Source organism: Mytilus trossulus, chromosome 6 (assembly GCF_036588685.1).
Source record: "Mytilus trossulus isolate FHL-02 chromosome 6, PNRI_Mtr1.1.1.hap1, whole genome shotgun sequence".
Lineage (NCBI taxonomy): Eukaryota > Metazoa > Mollusca > Bivalvia > Mytilida > Mytilidae > Mytilus > Mytilus trossulus.
This window is the reverse complement of record NC_086378.1, coordinates 74,815,494-74,841,318: the sequence shown is the minus strand read 5'-3', so window position 1 is coordinate 74,841,318 and position 25,825 is coordinate 74,815,494. Positions and strand designations below refer to the sequence as shown.

At 32.2% G+C, this 25,825-nt stretch overlaps 1 protein-coding gene across 1 annotated transcript; it reads right to left on the bottom strand.

The window, feature by feature from the left end:
* Nucleotides 1–4,298: 4,298 nt before the first annotated feature.
* On the bottom strand, nucleotides 4,299–14,761 carry LOC134723008 (zinc finger protein OZF-like). Its single transcript, XM_063586638.1, has 2 exons — nucleotides 14,691–14,761; nucleotides 4,299–5,965 (listed from the first exon to the last, which is right to left on the bottom strand). The coding sequence occupies exon 2, from the start codon at nucleotides 5,932–5,934 to the stop codon at nucleotides 4,342–4,344; it is 1,593 nt and encodes a 530-aa protein (XP_063442708.1). The 5' UTR covers nucleotides 5,935–5,965; nucleotides 14,691–14,761; the 3' UTR covers nucleotides 4,299–4,341.
* Between the last annotated feature and the right edge of the window lie 11,064 nt (nucleotides 14,762–25,825).

The window sequence follows — 25,825 nt, the reverse complement described above, 5'->3', positions numbered from 1 at the left end:
CGTTTTGTGACAGATCTTGCATTCATGTGTCCTTTTCTCAGTGTCAGAGTGACTTATTTCATGACGTCTGTGGCCACTTTTTGTTTTTAATTTTTTCCCACAAAAACAGCAAACAAACACATATTGATCATCGGTCCTGTTGACTGCAGTTGAAACAGCTGATGAGTTTTCATTGATAAGTTCATGAAATGACTCATCTAATGCCTCAATTGTAACGTTTGCTGTCATTTGATATAATAAAAAAACAACAGATTATTTAAAAATGTCTATCAGCATGAAAAGTTCATACAAATTCCAAGCGACAACAACCCGACCATAGAGCAGAAAACAGCCGAAGGCCACAATGGGTCTTCAATGAAGCGAGAAACTCCCCCATCCGGTGGCGTCCATTAGCTGGCCCCTTAATAAATATGTATACTAGTTCAGTGATAGTGGACTTCATAGTAAACTGCGAATACATGTATATTGGCACTCACACCACATCTTCCTATACTAGTATCTATATTTATTATATTTAAGGGATAATTTTAACAATGATACAAGTTTTGGCACAAATCGCGAATTTACTATACAAGCTCTGTCATGACATAAGACGAGTTAAGGTCTATTCATCATTTTTTATTATTTGTACTTTTGTTGTACTGTTTGTGTCAGCGACAACACTTTGACTTAGTCCATTCCCGAGTCACACGCTTGTAATTCAATGGTTGTCTTTGGTTACTTTATACCATATGCGTTTTGAACATAAAATTGGCAGTTTCTCGTTTTGTTTATATAGATTAGACCATTGGTTTTCCCGTTTGAATGGTTTTAGACTAGTAATTTTGGGGCCCTTTATAGCTTGTTGTTCGGTGTGAGCCAAGGCTCCGTGTTGTAGGCCGTACTTTAACCTATAATGGTTTACTTTTTAAATTGTTAATTGGATGGGGAGTTGTCTCATTGGCACTCACACCACATCTTCCTATATCTAGGTAGTTTTCTTGTTTATATTGTTTTATACTTATAATTTATGGCACTGTTATAGCTTGCTTTCATGCAGTTTGTGTGTTTTTCTCATTATTTAAGGCATACGCTGACCTAAACTTGATTAATGCAATATAATTTTAGTGTCTAAAAGAAAGTTGTCTCATTGTCAATATGTATGGGATAAGTGGTTACCGTCACTTCTTCTAAATAAGACCTAGATATAAATGACGGTCATGTAAATGCAAACCAACTTTTATGTACATTGAAAATACAAAACTGTCAGATATTGTTTTCGAAAGTTATTTTGAAGTTTCAATTGAATTCGAACTGTAAAAAAAATGAATTGGAACTGTAAAAATAATGTGAAAAACATGCCTAGGAAAATAAATGTGCTTACCAGAAATGGGGAGAAAATTACAAATCTCACTGCTATGTTATGGATGCTTAAGTGTGAAAACTCGCTTTTGTGCGCAAGTTACACAGTATATATAGTACCAGAAAATCTGGCAGGACTGCATGCATGATTAATTTGTGCAGAACAGTATAGACTATAGTCGGTTTGGGACTGTTCGTCAATGATTGAATGCATAGTGTATGTTATATAGTATAGTAAATTAAAATATGGCACAATCAAAACACCACCTTTTATTTTTCATCTTTACATACTACTATTATAAACAAAGAAAATATAATAATGTTACAAAATATTTAGATACCATTGTTTGCTATTGAGTATTTATATTCCATTTAAAATTAGTTTGAAGTTAAGTGAAATAAGGGATACGCCTTTCATTAGGAAAATGTGTATTATCATAATTAACTATGTCCAAAAATGCCCGTTTAAAATAGATTTTAACACGCCAAGTTTACTTAACAATAAATATATATTTAAATTCTCGAAAGACAATGTTCAGATTCGTGCCAAAGTTGCTTTTCATTAAATGTTTGTTAATTTTTTTTTTTTTTAAACCGGGTTATATATATAGACGAAACCGGGTGATTGTGTAGTAACAACATTGACGAAACCGGTGTATTTTAATTTAACATGACCCTTTTCTTTCGTTCCATACACAGACTTAAAATTATTGAGATGCTCATAATAACTAAATTTGCAATCTCCGTGTCAATATCTATCTTCTCGTACCTTGCTTTCCGTACAATGTGAACAATTTAACGAGAAATTAAACAATTTCGAGGCAAGGTTCACTCAATTCGTCATTTTGACATGCATTTTGACTTATTTCTCCGTTAATATAGAACGGTTGTAGAAAATATTGCATCTCACAATAGAAAATAGTTGTATGTGTATATATATTCTTCGATATCATTAAAAAAATAAAAAAATAAGGAAAAACCTACCTTTCTTTTGTCTATTGGTGTTCCGTCATCGTGCCGGATGTTAGATACCATCGAGTCCGAGCAAATTTTGCCGGTGTGGTTAAGACACAGTGTAAACACATTTATTTAAAAACCAGTTGTTGGCATGACACGGGCCTTAATATTAATTCACTTATAGAGTTTTTGCATCGAAACTAAACACATTTATTTAAAAACCAGTTGTTGGCATGACACGGGTTATGTTCTTCTCATATGTCATGATGGTATGATACTTTACCTCTTACGGGCGGGATTGTATCTAATATTCATATACTATAGACATAATCTTTTAACCAGTTTAATTAAAGTATGGGGCTGGCTTGTCAGTAAACTGCTAGTATTCTGTTGTTATTTATGTATTACTGTTATTATGTTTATTTATTTTTTTTGTTACATCATCTGACATCACACTCGGACTTGGCTGTTGAACTGAATTTGAATGTGCTTATTGTAATGCGTTTAATTTTATACATTGGCTAGAATATAGAAGGAGGGTTGAGATCTCATAAACATGTCAACCCCGTCGCATTTTCGCGCCTGTTCCAAGTCGGGAGCATCTGGCCTTTCTTAGTCTTGTATTTTTTTTAATTTTAGTTTCTTGTGTATAATTTGGAGTTAAGTATGGCGTTCATTATCACTGAACTAATATATATATTTGTTTAGGGGCCAGTTGAAGGAGGACTTCTGGTGCGGGAATTTCTCGCTGCACTGAAGACCTATTGGTGACCTTTTGCTGTTGTCTGTTCTATGGTCGGGTTGTCTCTTTGAAACATTCCCCATTTCTATTCTCAATGTTATTGATTTGTTCCTTATAGTATCTGATTGACTTACAAAATAACGAAAATATATCAATGACCATAAAATGAGGCCAAGGTCGGATACGACATGCCAGACAGACATGTACACATTTGATACAGATATTTGATTCACAAAATAATGATGACCTATTACTTAAAGAATTTGAAAAAAACAGACTGTAACACAAAAACTTAACATTGACCAATGAACCATGAAAATAAGGTCAAGCCAAGATGAAACCTGTCAGACTGACATGAACCCATTACTAGCATACTATACACAACAAACAGTTATTATACTGCTTATAGTATTTGGGAATGAACTCAGTCATCATAGATACCAGGATTAAATTTTGTCTTTACGCCAGTCCCGCGTTTTGTCTACAACAAAGTTCTCATTGACGCTCGAATCCAATCTTATTTTAAAAAGGCCCAAATAAAGTAAAGAGATGAAGTGCATTGTGGACCAAAACTTCTAAAAGAATTGCCAAATACAGCTATGGTTATCTATTCCTAAAGTAGAAAGGCCTTATCAAAAGTTTTGTAAACAGTTAATGAACGGACCTAATCACGTGTTTGTACCTTTACCCTTGATCACTGATCCGTAAAATGATATCAAGGTCAGTTGAATCCTCTCTAGCAAACATTTAGAAATTGCAATTATTCTATATACCAAATATAGCTATCCTATTACTAACAATAAGTCTGAAATTCACAATATAAAAATTTTGTTCAAGCAGTTACTGAACCATGAAAATGAGGTCAAGGATATCCATATATAGAAATACAATCGACGGAAACTTCTTAACTGTTTTCAGATAGTCTGCATACACGATTTGAAGCATCCAGATCTACTTCCTTCTGAAATATAATAAAGCTTCATATAAGAAGTTTACTCGCTGTTGCTGCTATCGCCATGATTGCCACAGGCAAGACAAAGGTCTTCTAATACATCAGACTGATCTGATTATAATAATAATAATTTTTACCAGTATGTGTTCTCATTTGAGTCTTTAAGACATTTCTTCTGAAGACAACTTTAAACACTTACATCATATATTTATTATGTTTGTCAAAAGTTCTCTACAAGTCTTAAAAAAGTGTTCTTCCTAAATACTATTTTGTACAACATTATATGTTGCATTTGTCTGATTTCCATAGATTTGACCAGTATGTGTTCTCCTGTGTCTATGTACATTTATCACTCACTGTCATGACTGTGACTCTGAATCTCAACCACAAACATATCATTTTGATCTTTACCTTCAGTATGTATTCTATTGTGTCCCTTACTGTCACAATGCTGACTAAACTCATTACCACATACATCACAGTCAAATGGTTTATCATCTGCATGAACTCTCATGTGTCTTTGTAAACTACCAGGATAAATAAATTCTTTACCACATACATCACAAATATGTGGTTTATCATCTCTGTGTATTCTCATATGTCTTTGTAAACTACCAGGATGGCTATACACTTTACCACATACATCACAGTCATAAGTTTTATAACCTGTGTGTGATCTCATGTGTTTTTTTAATTCACTACCTTGCCTTACAATTTTACCACATATTTCACAATTAAAAGATTGATCACCTGTATGTATTCTAGTGTGTACCTGTAAATTACGGAGATGAACAAACTTTCTACCACATACATCACAGTCATGTGGTTTATCACCTGAATGTATTATCATGTGTCTCTTTAAACTAGCAATCTGGGTAAACCCCTTACCACATTCACCACAGTCGTAAGGTTTTTCACCTGTATGTGTTCTTATATGTATCTTTAAAAGATGCAACCTACTAAACCTTTTACCACATTCATTACAGACATGAGGTTTTTCGCCCGTATGTGTTCTCATGTGCCTCTGTAAATTACTTAAATGGTTGAACTCTTTACCACATACATCACAGTCTAGAGATTTAGCTGTATGTGTTCTAATGTGGAACTGTAAATTAATAGGCCTACTAAACCCTTTACCACATACATCACAGTAATGAGGTTTATCGGCTATATGTGTTCTCCTGTGCTTCAGAAAATTACTAGAATGACTAAACTGTTTACCACACAATTCACACGTGTGAGGTTTTTCTCCGGTATGTACACTCATGTGCGTCCTTAGGTTGCACCTTTTAGAAAATCCTTTTCCACACACATCACATTTGTGTGGTTTTTCATCAGTATGTGGTATCAACTGTCTCGTTAAGTCACTACCATGACTTTCATCAGTTTCATGAGTATGTGTTATCGAGTGTCTCGTTAAGTCACTACCATAACTTTCACCAGTATAATGAGTATGTGTTATCGAGTGTTTCGTTAAGTCACTACCATGACTTTCATCAGTTTCATGAGTATGTGTTATCGAGTGTCTCGTAAAGTCACCACCGTAACTTTCACCAGTATCATGAGTATGTGTTATCGAGTGTTTCGTTAAGTCACTACCATAACTTTCACCAGTATAATGAGTATGTGTTATCGAGTGTTTCGTTAAGTCACTACCATGACTTTCATCAGTTTCATGAGTATGTGTTATCGAGTGTCTCGTAAAGTCACCACCGTAACTTTCACCAGTATCATGAGTATGTGTTATCGAGTGTTTCGTTAAGTCACTACCATAACTTTCATCAGTATCATGAGTATGTGTTATAGAGTGTCTTGTTAAGTCACTACCATGAATTAATTCTCTAGCATAAGCATCCCACTCATGCAGTTTAAAACTAGAATCTGTGCTAACGTGGCTGTGTAGAGTACCATTGAGTGTGACTAAATCCTCTACTAAATTCATCCTGATATTCAGATAGATAATAAGATTTTCTCTGCAAGAAACAAAACAAAAAAAGTTAAGACTGAAAACATTTTTAAATTGAGAATGGAAATGGGGAATGTGTCAAAGAGACAACAACCCGACCAAATAAAAAAACAACAGCAGAAGGTCACTCTGGTAAATTAGCTTTAAAACATCTATGTTGTATATATATACACTGTTTTCATAAATATGTTAAGTACTACATATTAAGATAGTTCTACTCCATACAAACAATTGACAAACAAAAATATTTCTGGAAAAGTTTCCTATGTACATGAGGTATGATATAACCAAATAAAGATCTAAAACATTTGCAATTGTGTTTGACCCATCAGGGAAAATGAAAATGAATCTCACGAAAATTACGGCCAAATAAACAATATAAGTTAACTTCAGCATGTTCATGATGTACAGACATTTATATATCTGAAAGTGTTTTTTTATTAATATCCCTCATTAAATTACCTAATATTTTTTGGAAAAAAAAATATTTGCTTGAAATGATAGGATATTTTTAGTGGGAATTTGTCCAATGACTACATAAACATGATAAACAAAACTACCAAGGTCGAATCAACAACAGCCGAACATTCTCCATGGCCAAAACGTCTTCCTTCCAAAAATAATCCACAGATGATATTTTCTCAGAATAACTATATAAATAACCCTAGAGAGTTAAAATGTAGGCACTGGCTACGGTTACATGGAAATGTAACAATAATAAAAATATTATTGTTACATTGGAGAGTAAATGCCGGAATGAATGGTTGGGTAAGGACCTGTTTAATTACGAATGTAACAATAATTATTGAGGCTACGGTTACATTGCATTATTTTTACATGAAAAACACCAATATACGATGGGACTAGTAATATGTTCTAAAAGATAAAAGTTGAAGACATTTATTTTATATTTACGATACATACATTTATAACATACAATTTATTTACTGTATTTTTTTATTTACAATGACAATTTCTACAAATCCAGAAGTCCGACACATTTTTGATGAACAAAATTAAGTCCTCCAGTCCATGGATACGTGTACATACAGAAGTTCTTAGTATTTAAGTTACAGTTAGCAAACTTTGCTTTTGATGTATCAATTTGCGTCAAGTTGTATACATGTAGCTGTATGAAATTTATGTCTTGATATTGTTTCAGTTTCGTTTAAAACGCATCTTTTCACCCTAAACAAAATCGGTTCAAATCATAATGACAGTTATAAGAGTAGGTGTGCAGTTATATATAAATACTTTAAAAAAGTGAAACCATTGAACTATATTTTTCGCGTTTGACACTTCTAATCTTGAGTAGTATCTTTAAGAACATCTAAACCATTAATACGTAAAACTATTCTAGTTATACACCATTTGTTGAATTATATATTTATTATTTATCAGTATTACAAGTATTGTTCAGTACATGTATATGAAAGAATTAAGCAATAAAACTATAGAAGATTAAGTTTAATACATCATGTACATCTAGCGTACATTGCTGTTTTTCATGTAACAATAAAGTTATGTAACCGTAGCCTCAGTAATTATTGTTACATTCGTAATTCATCGGTTCCTCGCCCAACTTTGCATTCCGGCAATTAGTCTCCAATGTAACAATAATATTTTAATTATTGTTACATTTCCATGTAACCGTAGCCAGTGCCTAAAATGTATTATATACCCTGACAGCACACAGGATGTTGATCTTTAATTCAATCATTAATCTATATTTTTTATTCAGGCGTTTGATTCTAGTAAAATGTATCATGTTTATTTTAATGTTGGTTCATTTTTAAAATTGCACTGGCTATGGTTAGATTGAAAGAAGTAAAATCACAAAAATACTGAGCTGAGGAAATTTACCAACAAAAAAATCCCTAATCAAATGGCAAAAACAGAAGCTCAGCACATCAAACAAATAGATGACAACTATCAAAACTAGAGGCTCTTAAGAGCATGTGTCGCTCACCTTGGTCTATGTGCATATTAAACAAAGGACACAGATAGATTCATGACAAAATTGTGTTTTGGTGATGGTGATGTGTTTGTAGATCTTACTGCACTGATCATTCTTGCTTCTAACAATTATCTCAATTTATAATGAACTTGGCCCATTAGTTACAGAGGAATATATTTTGTTGAAATTTACAAAAATTTACAAAATTAATATTAAAAATTGATTATAAAGGACAATAACTCCTTTAGGGGTCAACTGACCTTTTTGGTCATGATGACTTATTTGTGGATCTTACTTTGCTGAACATATGTGCTGTTTACAGTTTATCTACAATAACATTCAAGATAATAATTAATACATGTATAACCAAAAACAACAAAATTTCCTTAAAAATTACCAATTCACGGGCAGCAACCCATCAACCAGTTGTTGGATTCATCTGAAAATTTCAGGGCAGATAGATCATGACCTGATAAACAATTTTACCCATTGTCAGATTTGCTCTAAATGCTTTGGTTTTTTGAGTTATAAACCAAAAACTGCATTTTACCCCTTTGTTCTATTTTTAGCCATGGTGGCCATCTTGGATGGTTGGCTGGGTAAAGGGACACATTTTTTCAACAAGATACCGCAATGATGACTGTGGTCAAGTTTGGTTTAATTTGGCCCAGCAGTTTCAGATGAGACGATTTTTGTAAAAGTTTAATAGAACGGACAATGATGCCGGACAACACCGGATGCAAACTGATGATATTTTTGTTTGGTTTAGATTAATTTGGGCCAGGTGAGCTAAAAAGCAAACAAGAGGCTCTCAAGAGCCTGAATCGCTCACCTGAATTTTTTTGATTTAATCTCTCATCAATGATTATTTTGGCTTTTCAATTTATTTAAATGTTCTTTGAATCGTCCTATTTTCTTCAAAAGCAAAAAAAAAATCATTTTCTCCTATGTTCTATTTTAGCCATAGGAGCTATGTTTCTTAACATACAGGGAAATGAAATATAAAATTTATACTAGATACTCTGAAACTCTGAAACTCATTTAGCCTAAGTTTGGCTGAAATTGATACAGCAGTTTCAAAGGAGAAGATTTTTTAAAGTAAGTCAACATGATGAACAAATTGTGAAAAAAGTCTTTAAAGGGCAATAACTCCTTAAGAGGTCAATTGACAATTTTGGTCAAATTGACTTATTTGTAGATCTTACTTTGCTTAACATTTTTGCTATTAACAGTTTATCTGTATCTATAATAATATTCAAGATAATGACCAAAAACTGCAAAATTTCCTTAAAATTACCAATTAAGTGGCAGCAACCCAACAATGGATTGTTTTGATTCATCTGAAAATTTCAGGGCTGATAGATATTGACCTAATGAACCATTTTTACCCCATCTCAGATTTGCTCTAAATGCTTTGGTTTTTGAGATATAAGCCAAAAACTGCATTTGACCCTTATGTTCTATTTTAAGTAACGGCGGCCATGTTTTTTGATGAATCAAAAATCAAAGCACACACTTTGTGCAGGATAATCTAAGGAACAATCATGCTAAGTTTCATCCAAATCCATTCAGTAGTTTCAGAACAGAAGATTTTTTAAAGTTAGCAAATATGATGAACAAATTGTGAAAAATTGTCATTTAAGGACAATAACCCCTTAAGGGGTCAGTTGACAATTTTGGTCAAATTAACTTATTTGTAGATCTTACTTTGCTGATCATTTTTGCTGTTTACAGTTTATCTGTATCTATAATAATATTCAAGATAATGACCAAAAACTGCAAATTTTCCTTGAAATTACCAATTAAGTGGCAGCAACCCAACAATGGATTGTTTTGATTCATCTGAAAATTTCAGGGCTTATAGATCTTGACCTAATGAACATTTTTACCCCTTGTCAGATTTGCTCTAAATGCTTTGGTTTTTGAGATATAAGCCAAAAACTGCATTTGACCCCTATGTTCTATTTTAAGTAAGGGCGGCCATGTTTTTTGACAGATCAAAAATCGAAGCACACATTTTGTGCAGGATAATCTAAGGAACAATCATGCTAAGTTTCATCCAAATCCATTCAGCAGTTTCAGAGGAGAAGATTTTTTAAAGTCAGCAAATATGATGAACAAATAGTAAAAATTGTCATTAAAGGACAACAACCCCTTTAGGGGTCAATTGACAATTTTGGTCATATTATCTTATTTGTAGATCTTACTTTGTTGATCATTTTTGCTGTTTACAGTTTATCTTTATCTATAATAATATTCAAGATAATGACCAAAAACTGCAAAATTTCCTTAAAATTACCAATTAAGTGACAGCAACCCAACAATGGTTTGTTTGATTCATCTGAAAATTTCAGGGCTGATAGATCTTGAGCTAATGAATATTTTTATCCCTTGTCAGATTTGCTCTAAATGCTTTCGTTTTTGAGATATAAGCCAAAAACTGCATTTGACCCCTATGTTCTATTTTAAGTAACGGCGGCCATGTTTTTTGACGGATCAAAAATCGAAGCACACACTTTGTGCAGGATACTCTAAGGAACAATCATGCTAAGTTTCATCCAAATCCATTCAGTAGTTTCAGAGGAGAAGATGTTTTAAAAAATGTTAACGACGACAGACGACGACAACGACGACGGACGCCAAGTGATGAGCTAAAAAGTACATGTTTTCCAATTTTATTGATGAAAAGATATTATTAAAACCTATGTGTTTAAAATTTTGGTAAAACTACAAAATCACTATTTGTGACAAAACTTCAAATTTGCTACTCAAATAAGTGATATAAAAATCACTTGTTTCAGTATGTAAGTCCCCTGACTGTTTACTTTCTGTAGGAAATATTATATTGCTTTAATTGTAATAATAATAATAATAAAAATAATAATAATATTAATAAAAATATAATTATCATAGTTATTAGGTCTTTCCACCTTTCTGGTGGAAAGATCTATTGTATTTGTTCTGATTATTATTATTTTTTTTATTTTTTTTCTTCCGCCTAATTTTTTTTCTTGCGTAGTATAATTGATGTTTCAAAAGATGTCGCTTAGACATTTGGAATATGATATCGTATAGTTTATACGCTTTAAAAATTGACAAGACGTAACAAAATACTTTACGTTGTAAGAGTGATCTTCCAGACACTGTTTTTCTTGTGGCCACTACTCCTTCGCAACCGTAAAAGATTACGACAAATTTATTTTACCAAATTGCTCGTTACATATTAAAGATTAGGATATTCATTTGGACCGAAGCTTTACGGAGACTCCATATGAGAGTTATTCCCCCTTTTTCATTTGATTCAAGTGATATGCATTTCTAACTAGTAAACCATAAGTGATAGAGACCTAGGATCTTCAGATTTGAGGTCCTTGGTCCAAAAAAATGAAAATGAGGTCAAGGTCAAAGGTCAAGGTCATATTCTAAATTTTGATTTTGGCTTATTTTCACTATTTTCAAATACCTTATGACATACCGACAAATTATTTTTCATAAATTGCTAGTTGCAACATGTCCTTACTTGTATATTTTGGTTGAACGGGTACGCAGACAATAAATGGGAGTTTTTACCCATCTTACATTAAGAATTACGCGTAAAGTGATATTACTCATTAACCAAACATATTAAAGACCTAGGGTCTTTTGATTTAAGGTCCTTGGTTTGTGACCTTGAAATTGAGGTCAAGGTCATAGGTTAATAGGACGTTCGAAAATTTGACCTTTGCTTTAAATTCATATTAATTCATCAAAAACTTATTGGAACTAACATTTTATATTTCAATATCAAAATAAATCTATACTAGTGGAAAGACCTTCAATTGTTCTCTGAACAATTGGTTTTTAATTATTTATACTTCTATTATTATCAACTAAACATGTACAATGTACATATCAATGAATTAAGCAACAAAACTTTTATATATAGTCTATAGAAGGTTAAAGTTTACAAAATTTTACATAATTATAACATGTATAACAACTAGGATTCACAGATGAGTCTATTCTTCAACTAAAAATCTCACTAGACACTTCTGATTCAAGTAACAAAATGTACAGATTGTCTATTAAAAAAGCTAGAAGTCACTAGCTAGTAAACACTGAATAAGGTAGTTCGAACCTTGCTTGTGTGGTTGCAGTTGACTCCAATCTTAATTGACACTATTATATATTGGGTTGTCAGTTTTTCTTTCAAAGATCTATAAAGTAGTGTTTTTTCAAAGCACTCTTCTAACAATAAAAACTAAAATCTTGCCGCCACCAAATAGCTCAATGTATGTACATGTAGCCACTTTAAAGTGGCATAAAAAACAAACGATCAATCAATATATTCGTAATTAATCAGTTCCATACCCAACCTAGTCCAAATAATTATGACCTCTTGAAGTAAAAAGGCTGTAAATTTTTTTTTACTTTGAAGCCACAGCAATAAGTCAAATATAACAATAACTTTTTATTATTGTTAAATTTCAATGTAACCGAAGCCAGGGACTAGAAAGTCCTGATACCCGATCCTGCGCCTGACAGCCTAAACTAATTTTCTTTGAACTCACAAAAAATTACCAAGAGAAATTGTGCACTGTATGAGGAATATTCAGTACAAGAGAGACAAGTCCTGTTAATTATTGACCTTACGATCAGGATCAGCCAGGGTCTAATAAATAAGAATGTGATCACAGAAATGTTTGAGAACAAAATATGTCATATGATGTTATTTTAAAATTTTTAAATAATATTACTCAAAAGATAAATTCAAGATTAAAGTTCCTATACAGACAGGCAAAATGTTCATCAGAACAATCAAGAAAGACTTTAGCAACAGCTTTAATTCAATATATGTCATTTTGACTATGCCTGTTCTGCATGGTATGCTGGTGTCAGCAAAAAATATAAAGATAAGTCACAAGTATTACAAAACAAATGTGTTAGATTTATAAAAAAAAACTCTGGATATAGATTAAAAGTTGACCATAATGTATTGAATAGTATTGTTTATGTTAATATTGAAAATCGTGTTAAACAATTGAGATTAAACCGGGATGTACATGTACATCATATTTATTACCACCATTGTCCTAATTATATGTATTCAAATTTTACAAAGGTGAGACATTTTAAATTACATCATCATTTCACACAAAATAGTGAATATAACTTCTTGGTTCCTCCAGTATAGGGTAAAAAAAAAAGACGCATTTTATTTTAATGGCATACATGTACAAGATTGGAATATGTTGCCAATTAAGGTTAAAAAAATAAAGAAAATAAAGAAATTCAAAATTAGCGTCAAAGAGCACTCAACCAAAAGTTAGATAGTGTGGCTTCATCAGACTCCTTTTCATATTATTAATCATATTTTTATATAATTTACTTTTTATATGAATTTTTATGTCATATTAATTTGTGTGTTATCTTTTAATTTTTTGTATGCTAACACTATAAGCGGTTTACATGCAGGGACCAAGCTTTAGAGCTTTCATGAGTTATCCCTGATAAAATATCAGCAAATTGTTTCATATACTTAAGGATACTGCACTCATAAAATGCCAATATAATTTACCATATAAGTGTTAGTATTGTCTTTATGTATAGTCTTTATTGCATATACTTTGTCATAATTATAAATATGCTTGATATTTTATTGAATAAAATAGTATTATTATTGTTATTTGTTTGTAATAAATTACAAACAAATAAGTTAGGATCCTTCTTGAAAAAGTCATTAGAACTGAGGGCAGGGGACTCTTAACAACTTGTTTGTTGTTATAAATTTTAATGCTGTTGATATTTTGTATGTTTAATATGTATGTATATATGTTTATTGTGTTTACTGTATTAATATATGTTGGTCACAAACTGTAAAGTTTATATGACAATAAAATATATGATTGATTGATTGATTGTTATTACCAAGGATTTGTATAGTTCTAACTATGCAACAGGTCAGGAATAACCACCAATTGGTGGATTATACCTCAATTGACGTATAATCCACCAATTGACATATAGTGGTAGAGACCAATTGGTGTATATTTTTTTGTTTTTCAAAACAAATTATTCCACCAAAATGGAGCATTGTTTTCTTAAAACCATATTATGGTATGAAAACTTGTCAAACATTTCTAGTTTAGTTTAGTGACATAACATATTGCATTTAGTCAATAATTGTATTTGAAGTTTCTTCTGTTGTTATCTGGTCAATTCTTGATTGGCAAAACCTGTAATCACTTGTCAATGGACATCAGTACTGTCTGCAGTCATGTGATCATGAGTACAACTCCACAGGTGAATGAAGCTCTTTGTTAATACTTGACTTTCATTATCAAAAGTCAATCATGGTCAATAGTACAAATGTTTCAACAAAAGAATTGTTGTACCCATGCATTCTCAAGAGATGCAGCAGGCTTTGAAAAAACTGAAACTTTCGGAGGACTCAATAAGGGTCATGAAATAGGTTGTCAGTTGCAAAATCATGCTCCTATCTTACACTTGCGTTTAATTACAAAAAATTTGCATTATACATCAATTGGTCTATACCATTATATGTCAATTGGTGGATTATACGTCAATTGAGGTATAATCCACCAATTGGTGGTTATTCCTGACCTGTACAAATCCTTGTTATTACAGTCTCTGATTGGCAAATATAAGTCTGAACAAGTGGTAACTAGCTTATTGGTTTCAATGACATAATCAGCATTGAAGTTTCCGATATCAATCATTTAAGTGTGTACAAATACATTACAGTGGTTAAATCGTAGTCTACTGATAAACTTACTTTGCCTTTGTTTATTCTACGAGGATAAAATAAGTCGAGGGAATGAAACCAGCATTATCATCTGCAATCTGTTAAATAACTTCTACCAGTCAAGACACACCTCCATAACTAGCTGGAGTGATATCCACCACCACCATGATTGTAAATAATAATCACATTATAAAAAGTTAGATATTATATACCAGTATACACAAACTCTGAGTTGATAAAGTACGCGACAGGTTCATTTAAATAAGTATTGATGTCTGAAGTCAGAGACATATAACAAAAAAAACATATATTACATGGATCTGTCTTTTCTTCGCGGCACTCTATCTTGTAACTTGTATTCCATAACTTCTTCCAATAAAAGAGCACCCAAATCAATGAGTATTCCACCACCAGTTCAAAAGTACATATATCTAAATGTTTTAAATATACAATTCGCACAGGTAGGCATCTCTCATCATTAAAAAGAATATTTAAAGTGTTTTGTATATACATATGTACCTGCAAAAATATATGAGCTAATTTAATGTCATGAAATTTAAAATTTAAAACAATTTTCAGTTGGATGGACATAACATAGGTTCTAAAAGTTGATATAGATGAAGATGGGTCTAGTCTATTTTCTCCATGCGAACCACTCTCATTAAGCTATGTATATGCACAAAGCTCGTCTTGCATTCTTGATATTTTCCTCTGCTGTTTTTAAAAAAGAGAGGCATAAGATACCAAAGGGACATTCAAACTCATAAGCCGAAATTTAACTGACCAGAACATGGCTAAAGAAAGAAAAAGACATATAGACAAACAATAGTACATTGACTCGAAAGAACCAGTTCTACCAACAAATATGTCAAGAGGTTCAATCTTTATTCATCGAAATGGTTGCGACTCAACTTACATTGATTTTTCGTGTAAAGCAAACATTTCTGCAGGAGTATTGTTAAGATCACCAAGCTTGAAAATATACATGGAAACATATCAGACAAGTACCCCAACGTAGCAAGGATTAAATATGAATACTTTATGCACACAAAACTTACACAAGTATGTGTCCGACCTCAAAAACTGGGACAGAAAAGATACTGGTCAATATATTTCAACCAGGAGTTGCCCGCGAAATCAGGGTACCTTTGGGAAAGTGTTGAAACAAAGAGTGCGGACACAATAATAAGATGGACATATTAAGGGTTTGGATACTGTTAATGTATTTAATTCGATTCCTTTATAGAGATGAAACTAAGGATTTTCATTAGTTTCATACCCTTTTAACTCAATAACCGTATAATCTATGTAGAATCTGTTCAATAACATAACCGAATGGGGTCAAATTAGGTAACATAATGCTAAATAAAACCAATTTAAATAGTACGAACAATAAAATAAAAGTCGACTGAGTATGTTCGAAATCGTAGAGGACACGGATCGATAACGGTCTCAAAATTTGGATACTTTCTTAAAAAAATAGACGTTTTCTATGGATATGACACTAAAATTCGTAAAGCCTTAACTGACAAGAAGAAGGCAAATCGTGAACAGAAGCAGAACAAATGTCCTTATGACCCAAATAATCTATGATTACAGAAAAAAAGTAACAACATGTTATCTTAATAAAAAAAAGACTTAGCAAAATAACACTTAGAAATGAAAACTGAAACAATAAATTCCACAGGTAAAAACACAAATCATTTAATGTATTATTCAGACCTATCCGACGTCAAGGAGGAGTAATTAGTATGCATATTGATGAGCTGAATGTAAATGAACAAAAAAATAGGGGGAATCTTGGATTGTTTTGGGGGCATTTCACAAATCTTGCTATATATAAAAAGTAATAATAGCAAATTTGGCCTGGCATGTTATATAAAACAGGTAGACAATGAGTATCCAGTAAAGAAGCAAGAGGTCAAGGATGTCATCAAAATCATTAATGGAAATAAATACCCAGATACCGTAATTAGGCGTCACAGCTAAAAATTTAACTCCAGATGGTGAAGCACCTCCCTTAAATATAGAATTTTTACTCAATAGCTCATTTGAATTTTGCTTTATATTTGACATTAACACCCTTCGTTAGAAATAAAGCCAGCAAGACTTAAACCGCAAGCAATAATATCGGTTACTGGTCTATTCAAAAATGCAAGATCCTGCATTAAACTGCATTGCTTTACACGAAAAATCAATGCAAGTTGAGTCGCAACCATTTCGATGAATAAAGATTGAACCTAGGTCTTTAGATAAGAGTTTATGCTCTTTCGTAAATTTGTGCTCTCCCAATGCTCTTCATTTTTGTACTTGTTTGGGTTTATAAATATTTTTGATTTGAGCGTCACTGAGGAGTCTTATGTAGACGAAACGCGCGTCTGGCGTACTAAATTATAATCCTGGTACCTTTGATAACTATCTCAATATACTTTGATCTTTTACTATTGCTGAATTGGTTTGCGTTAAATTTTAAGTTCTTTCAAGCAGTTTTTTGTCCACTGAAAACAATGCATTGTAAATGTTTTTCCAATCTGGAAGTTGCGGGACGTAACTATCAACTACTCTCGAGTTGTGTTTCCATGATTATAATGGCCTCTTGACATATTTGTTGGTAGAACTGGTTCTTTCGAGTCAATGGCATTACTCGTTCCATTATTATCTTAATTTGATTCATTTAACATATGCATTTAACAACTTAAAAGCCATACTTCTTGTAGCAAACATATAACGGCAGTTTTATTAACTTCATCAAATAGAAGCTTAAAGTCCACAAGTATATTTTTACAGTTTACATCTGGATTTACTTCTGCGCTACTTTGTATCTTAATGACGGCTGTATGGGACTCTCTTTTGTAAAAGAAATGATCCGATTTTATTTTTTTATTTATACTTTGATCTTTTTAATGTACAGTTTGTCCTCCGAAAAGTATAGTGCTACCCTTGTTCAAATCTGTATAGCTATGCTTGTACTGGGATTTTTTCTGAACCAGGGGCTGTTTGTATGTATTGACCAAGTGGCCAGAATTTAGATGTTTTCAGTTTGTCCTCATTAGTTCTTTCGTTCTCTGTAAGTAACTGATAGCTTCCTCTATCGATATTTTCTGTTTCCTGTTCTACTTGTACTATTATGAGGTTGTTATTATTACTATATTCTCAATAATCTTTAGAGTCTCACTCGTAATAAAAGTAATACGACCAGTTCTACTGGAAGAAGAAGAATTCACATCATGTAATGACGAATTCACATCATGTAAAGAAGAATTCACATCATGTAAGCAACATTTGCATCATGTCATAGTATTTTCTTATTATAAGGCAGTGATGGCGTTCCATACTGGTTCGACGCTGAAGTGCGATGGTGGCATTGTGATGCTACCTTATTGTGAGCTACGCCGAAGTAGGTTGATGGTACCGCTGAAGTGCAATGAATTTTCAATTTCGTGTTAACATGTCGACATTGACGTCAATTTGTTTGTTAGAAACATACAGACTCTCGGGTATTTCAGTAAATTATCTACAGATGTCAGCAAACCTTAAAAGCAAGATTTGTATTTTTTTTAAATTAATGAGGCTTAATAATATGAAATACACCTTTTTGATTATAAATATTGCAAACACCGTTAAAAGGATGGAAGGTAAACATGTTATGGTTGTATTAAGGAGGATTCTTTCATATGATATTCAACCAGTTTACGATTATCATATAATTATAAATTTGCTTATTGGAGGATTATAATCAATTACTGATTCTTTTCTTGCGATTGTACACAAAGATTATTTTTCATCGATACCAAATTAAAATGCAATGTATTCCATCAAGTGGCAATTTCTAGCGCATTTTTACCAGGTTATATCTCGAATTGTCAGAACCGGAAAAAGAAACAAATGTAATACTTTTTGGCACCATAATACATTTTAAACGTTAATGGATGTCTGAGCTGGAAGCTAGGGTTCTTTTACCAGTGAGGGGAGACCAAACATTAAAATGTTGCTTACGCAAATTTGTAGGTCTTTTACAGTTGGGCATTTGATAAGGAATATATGAATAAATATATATATAGAAGTGTATGTGTGTGTGTGTGTGTGTGTGTGTGTGTGTGTGTGTGTGTGTGTGTGTGTGTGTGTGTGTGTGTGTTGGTGTGTGTGTGTGTGTGTTGGTGTGTGTGTGTGTGTGTGTGTAATAATATTATGGTTGCGTGCTAAAAGAATGTAAGGTGTAACGATAACGAATTCAACTCTTTGTTATCAATTCAGGAACCAGGTAAATATTTAAATCAGGTATAAATGAAAAATTGATAAACTATTCAAATATAATATCAACGTTCAAGATCACCAAGTAGAAACCTTGCGTTGTTTTTGTTATGTTTTGGTTTTTTTATATTACAAGCGACTGATATATATTGGAATAAGTACTCGAGAAAATCATAATGAAATGATTTTTTGAAAGTTAACTTCTACAAGATTGGATTATATTTGAGAGATATATACCGATACCTCACCCACGAAATAACGAGTTATCAAGACGATAGGGTAAGATATTCAATATTTACCTTTTGGTGTATTAGAAATATAATCTCCATAAACTTGCAATGAGAAATCAGAGTTTGTTTTGGAATCATCTTTCCTGTTTCGAAGAAAAACAGGTGCTTCTCTTAGAATTATATTTATTTTAATGTGCTCATCCTTAACACCATGAACACGGTAACGATATGGGTAAAAAGGTTCTTTTTATTCTGCCATAGGCGACTACACTAACATTTTCAAAATTTACCACTTTTATAATGAAAAAAAACTATATAAAACAGTTGTGTGTGGTGTTAGTACTTTATTATTCTGTTTTAAAAATTGAAGCCAAATATTAACATGTGACAAGCAGGTTCAACTGATTATGTTGTTTATAAAGAAGGGGTGAAAGATGCCAAAGAGATAATGACAAACCGACAAAAAAAAGTACCCAAGACACAACATAGAAAACTAAATACTAAGCAGCACAAACCCCACTGAAAACTGTGGATGATATCAGGTACCCTAAAAGGGTTAGCATATCCTGCTAAAATTAGCTAAACATGAACACGTATATATATTTGTTTAGGGGCAAGCTGAAAGATACCTCCGGGTGTGGGAGTTTCTTGCTGCATTGAAGACCAATTGATGAACTTCGGCTGTTATCTGCTCTATGGTCGGGTTGTTGTCTCTTTGACATATTCCCCAATAACCTTTTTCAATTTGATTGGAACGGGGATTCTGTCGTTTATAAAAAAAAAATGAAAACATTACGTGTTCAATTTCATTGGTCCGAAACATTGTTTTTATTTATCTCCATCAGGAACGCTCAATGTCGAATATATGATAGCCAAGGATGTAAACAAAAAGGATAAATATTTAAAGAACTATATGACACAAAAAAAACACACGAAAAATAGCAAAATTTATCTACGGTCAGCTTGAGGGACTTGAATCTATAGTTTCCTTATAAACGAACATTTTTAGAAAGGATTATTGTGTGTATTACATTTTAACGTTGTGTTTCGTTTGTATGGTTTGTTTCCTCTTGTATAGTTGAGTGAGAATTCAAATTATTATAAGACATGTCACTGTGATTTTCTATCCCAAATTCATGTATTAAGTTTTAATGTTATATTTGTTATTCTAATCGTTTTTTCTAATGCTTTGTTCGTTTCTGTGTGTGTTACATTTTAATGTTGTGTCGCCATTCTCCTCTTATATTTAATTCGTTTGCCTCGGTTTTGGTTTGTGACTCGGATTTGTTTTTTTCTATCGATTATTAGTTTTGAACATCGTTATACTACTGTTGTCTTTATCAAATCATAATTATATCAAAGTACTGACTATTTAGCTAATGAGACCCTCACAGAATTATAACCATTCAGGAGAGATATCGACCAAATGCTGCAAAAGTTGAAAACAACACATATATTTCCTGGTACCTTTGATAACTAATAACATTGGCTAAGCAGGTCATTTAAGGGGGGTCTACTAATAGACCTTTTCAACATCTCTCGTCACCTACAGTTGAGAACGACTACGACAGGTAAAATGTGAAGGGTCGTCTCAAAAATAAAAATAAATGAGATCATTATTGATTTTATTGCTTCCAATCATTGACAACGATAAAACTTTCCTTTAAGGATATAAATCAACCAAATGAATAAATAAATGTATGTATGGTGGCCAGGTGCGGTCATTAATTTGCCGTTTCGCGTTAACGCGAAATTGGGTATTTGAGCAATCCAGAAATCGGGAAAGCGAAATCTAGAAATAGGGAAATCGGAAAATAGATAAGATCTGGAAATCGAGAAATCAAGAAAGTAAAAACACATCAACACTCGATTTTGCATTTTTACTTTCTCTATGTCGCGATTTCCGAATTTCTTGATTTATCTATTTCCCGATTTCTCAATTTCTCGATTTCTGGATTTCTCAAATTCCCAATTTCGCGTTAACGCGAAACGGCAAAATTAATGGCCGCATCTGGCCACCATACATATATTTATTTATTTATTTGGTTGATATATATCCTTAAAGTCATAAGAAACCTCAAATCAAAAAAAAAAATAATGCATATGATTTTTATAACTCAATGGATAGTGTTCATTATAAAACTTATGTACATATACTTTTTTCTGAAGAAAATTCTTTAATTTATTCATATTTAGAAGAAGTTTACTTTATTTGAATAGCTTCATTCCAGCAAGCAATTCCCCCGACATATTTTCTGTATGCAAGGTGACCTCAGTGTGACCCATCTCGTAAAAATCCGGTGACCACAATACGCATGGATGTCCTTAAATAAACTATTATCTGAATTTACATGTTAAACACGTGCTCAATTTCCATGCTGTTTTGTTTATTTTTCGTCAATTGTTGACAAACAGATGACAATCGTTAAACTTCGGCTTCAAAATACGAACTTTAATTACCTGCCATATTTTCACAACAACACTGACCGATTAAAAAAAAAATTGACAATTATACGAAATTTACACGAAATAAATGATAAATTCGAGCAGAGAAGACTAAGTTTATGATGTTTATATGCATTGGTTCAAGAATTGGAAGAATATTATTTTTCACCGGTCACTCGTTTCTTAATTATGACTTTAAACTATATAGTCAAAACAGTATAAAACCACCGATCGAATATGTTAAGTACTGATAATCATAATGGTTTTTGTCTTTGAGACGACCCATTCATTTTACCTGTAAACTGTAGGTGTCATTAGTCGGTGTCGAGAGATGTTGAAAAGGTCTAATTATAATACTATCTCAACAGACCATGTCATAGTGTTTCTACTGATTACTAGTATAACACTGGCAAAGACGATCATGTGAGGGAGATTCTACTGGTTATAACACTTGCTAAGTATGTCATGTGAGAGTGTTTTTACTGATTATGAAACTGACTTAGTAGATTATGTAGGGGGGAAATCTTCTGATTTTAATACTGTCTCAACAGACCATGTCATGGTGTTTCTACTGATGACTAGTATAACACTGGCAAAGACGATCATGTGAGGGAGATTCTACTGGTTATAACACTTGCTAAGTAGGTCATGTGAGAGGGATTCTACTGATTGATTATGAATAAATAGTTTACAAGTAAATAAATAACACATTACTGAGATGGTGATAAAGGAAATTTTTATCCCGAGAAAACATTGTCAAATGAGGCGAAACCTCTCAGAAATATGTTACTTAATTTATCATACTGAATGCTCTGTCATTATTGTCTATTAAATTTCAAATTAAAAAAAAATCTTATTGTTAAAACAGACTCTTGATCAAGGGTCTCCGTGAAGGGTTATAGTATATTTGTCGTATTTTTCATAGGGTAGAGTTAATTATCTCCCTCGTTTTAACAAATAAAAATAATGTATTTTGACATAAAGTATTATAATAATGATTCCACTCCGTTCGTCTTAAAGCCATTGTGTACTAAACTTTCATCATACTTTTCTTGACTTTTATGGAAGGAAATAATATCATAATTGGTCCAGAGCTTGATAATGATGAGTTATGAAGAATTTTAATTTCAGCCGTGCAGTACGTCTTGCGTGTCAAACATTGAACACTCATCGCAAAAGGCAAATATGTTTTCAAACTATTATTGGCTTCTACATGTTCTATGGTATGTCTCAGGATACATCCAATATAAAATAATTACATACAGCGACACAAGTTCACATCTGGTATCGACCTCATTGATAAGATTTCTACAGGTACAGATTAAATTTCAAACCTCTATATTACTGAAAGAATTACACATTTAAGTTAACGTGTGGTCACGATAAATTTAATTTATCAATTAACGTGTTATTATACATTACGTCAAAAACATGTTAAGTAGGGCATAGCAAACAAGTTATGAAATATGTATACACATTGTCAGAAAGGGACATCGCTTTCCAAAAAATTCAAAAAGCACCCTCATATCTTTTGTCGTAAGTTTACAATGTAAAACTGAACTACTCAAATCTTGGAGAGAAAAAAAGTGTTGCTGTTTTTAATTATTTTTTTCTTGGTTCATTTCTACAGTATAATTAGATAAATCTTGATTAATATACATATATATATCAGAAGGTAAATGTTAGTGTTATAAAATTGTCCATTTAAATGTTATTTAGATAAGTCTTTGTTCAGTTAGGGCATACAATGTTATTCAAAATAAAACAAACCGAGATGAATATTTGTAAGATTTTTGTGTAGTTTTGGGAGCCAACAAATAGTAAGAACCCACAAATATTAGAGGAGGATTTCTTCTACGTTGTGAAAATAATATGGTTATTTACTACTAGTAGTTGACACTATCAGTCTATGGAAGAAGCGATTCGATAGAAACGTTTCTTATATCACATAGCGATATTGTCTAATGTCAATTGTAAAATGCAAACTTTCCATGCGGAAAATGTTGTTTTCGGCAACGAAAAATTAAAGAAGTGCTAACTTTAAAACGTATTGTTCAACATTGAGTCTAAGTATACATTCAGAAGTAAGTTAAAAGCAAAAGTTTATGTCCGTGTAAAATTTGAAGTGCTGTGTTTTTCTTATATGCATAAATAAACAAATGCTATTAATTCTAATATCAATGCGATACTTTTAAAATAACATAGCAGTGTTTTTTTTATATCAAAATTAGAACTTCTTAGTACTAATATTCGACTGCTGTACCCATATTTTGAGAATTTTGCCCACATGCCTGAGAGGTTTAGCGCTATAAAAACAGGTTCCATTCACCATTTGAAAATGCCTGTCCCGAGTCAGAAATATGACAGTTGTTGTCTATTCGCCAGTTAGTGTGTTTTATCATTTGATTTTGCCATTTGATAAGGGACTTTCTGTTTTGAATTTTCCTCGGAGTACAGTATTTTTGTGATTTCACTTCTTAGTAGTATTGTATGTAAATAAGCAGTTTTTAAAAGACCATTGCTTAAATTCAAATTGTTTTTGGTAACATCATTCACATTTCTTTATTGGTTTTGGAAGCAAAACTAATCAAATACAGGGTTTAATAAACAATGTCGTAATTAAATAGCTAAGTATCAAAATTATTGTTCACACAAATAACATTTAGCAAATTTTATAATGAACGCGTCGAAATAATATATATCCGATATTCTCCCAATGCACGCTTGGAAGACTTTCTTTATTGGTAACAACTTGTGCCAATGGTGAAGCTACTGTCCTCGTTCAAATTGATTTGACAACGTCTGACCTGTACTTTTGAATCTCGTTTTTATACAAATTAGACCGTTGGTTTTCCTGTTTAAATGGTTGTCCACTAGTAATGTTTTGGGTCCTATATAGCGTGGTGTTCGCTGTGGACCAAGGCTCCGTGTGTAAGACCCTACTTTGATCTATAATGGTTTACTTTAAGCAAACTTTACTTTAATGGAAAGTTGTCACATTCGAAATCATGCACCATCTTCTTATATCTATAAATCTTTAAAAATTCCCCTTATAAATAACTGCTCTACAGTCCTCCAAAAACGTCATTTGGGTGCTGAACCTTTATATTAAGTAGTGATTTGGTCCAGTCAAAAAAGGTGAATTTTATTACGTCTGAAGCTACAACTGAATTTTATTACGTCTGAAGCTACAACTGAATTTTACACCCCTTTAAAACAGAATTGTCAATATTGTGAGTTAGAGCTGGTAGAAGTTTTTATAATTTTGATAGTATTTGTTTCACCAGTAGTACACTACACTGTACAAATCTTTTTTGAGATAAGGCATTTGCGATGTTTTTAATTTGAATTCATTGTTCGAAAGAAATGCACTACGAAATAACCATGTTCTCGGGCAAGTTTATTCGCTAGGCCTCTGAGTTATGATTGTACAAGAACGATTACGTCAATAACAATACCAAATTAACAGCACTGAACGATCTAAACTTATAAATATAGAAATATACACATTTCTAACGACAAAAGACATTTACATTTTATTTATTTGTATTCTAAAAATATTTTTTATCATTGAAGAAATGAATTTGGTGTAAATGTCTTTTGCGAGTCCTTGATTACTCCTTGGTTTTGATTGTTATAGTCATAGATAACAAGCGATACGGATTGTTATTTTGCACTTAGAAAGTCCGCGTATTTATACGATCGGTTACCAGTCAAAAACGAAAGTGATTTTTTCTAGGCAACAATACATCGGAATGTCCTCACGGTCATCGCGGGGTAAGAGTGTCCAAGCGGCGAGCTGATTAAATGTTCATAGAAATAACGATTTACCAATGGGAAAAGTCTTTGATCCAACAAGAACTGTTTTCCTTCTGAATACTTTTTTTTCTATGTTAATTATAAATACATTTTCTGTTTGACAAGATTTTCTTATTTTCGTGGTATCTGAAGTTGTCTGATTTTTAATCTGAGGCTACTCAGTTGGTATCTTCAAAGTTCGGGACATCAGCATTTGTACATTTTAATTTGTTTGGAATATTTATTTTACCATTTGAATATTTATTGTCAAGTGTAATTGGGAACTGTATTGAATTGGATTGTTTGAATGAATGTTTTTTTTCTTTTAAGTAATGATATTTTTGTCTATTTCGATATTACCCATGTAAATAGGATAAAGCAGTGTGACCTATATTAGAATCTAATATGTCGTAGACTATTTACAACAGCATTTAAATTCCG

Excerpts from the sequence above, each read along its gene's own strand:
- LOC134723008 (XM_063586638.1), bottom strand. The coding sequence starts at position 5,934 with ATGAATTTAGTAGAGGATTTAGTCACACTCAATGGTACTCTACACAGC.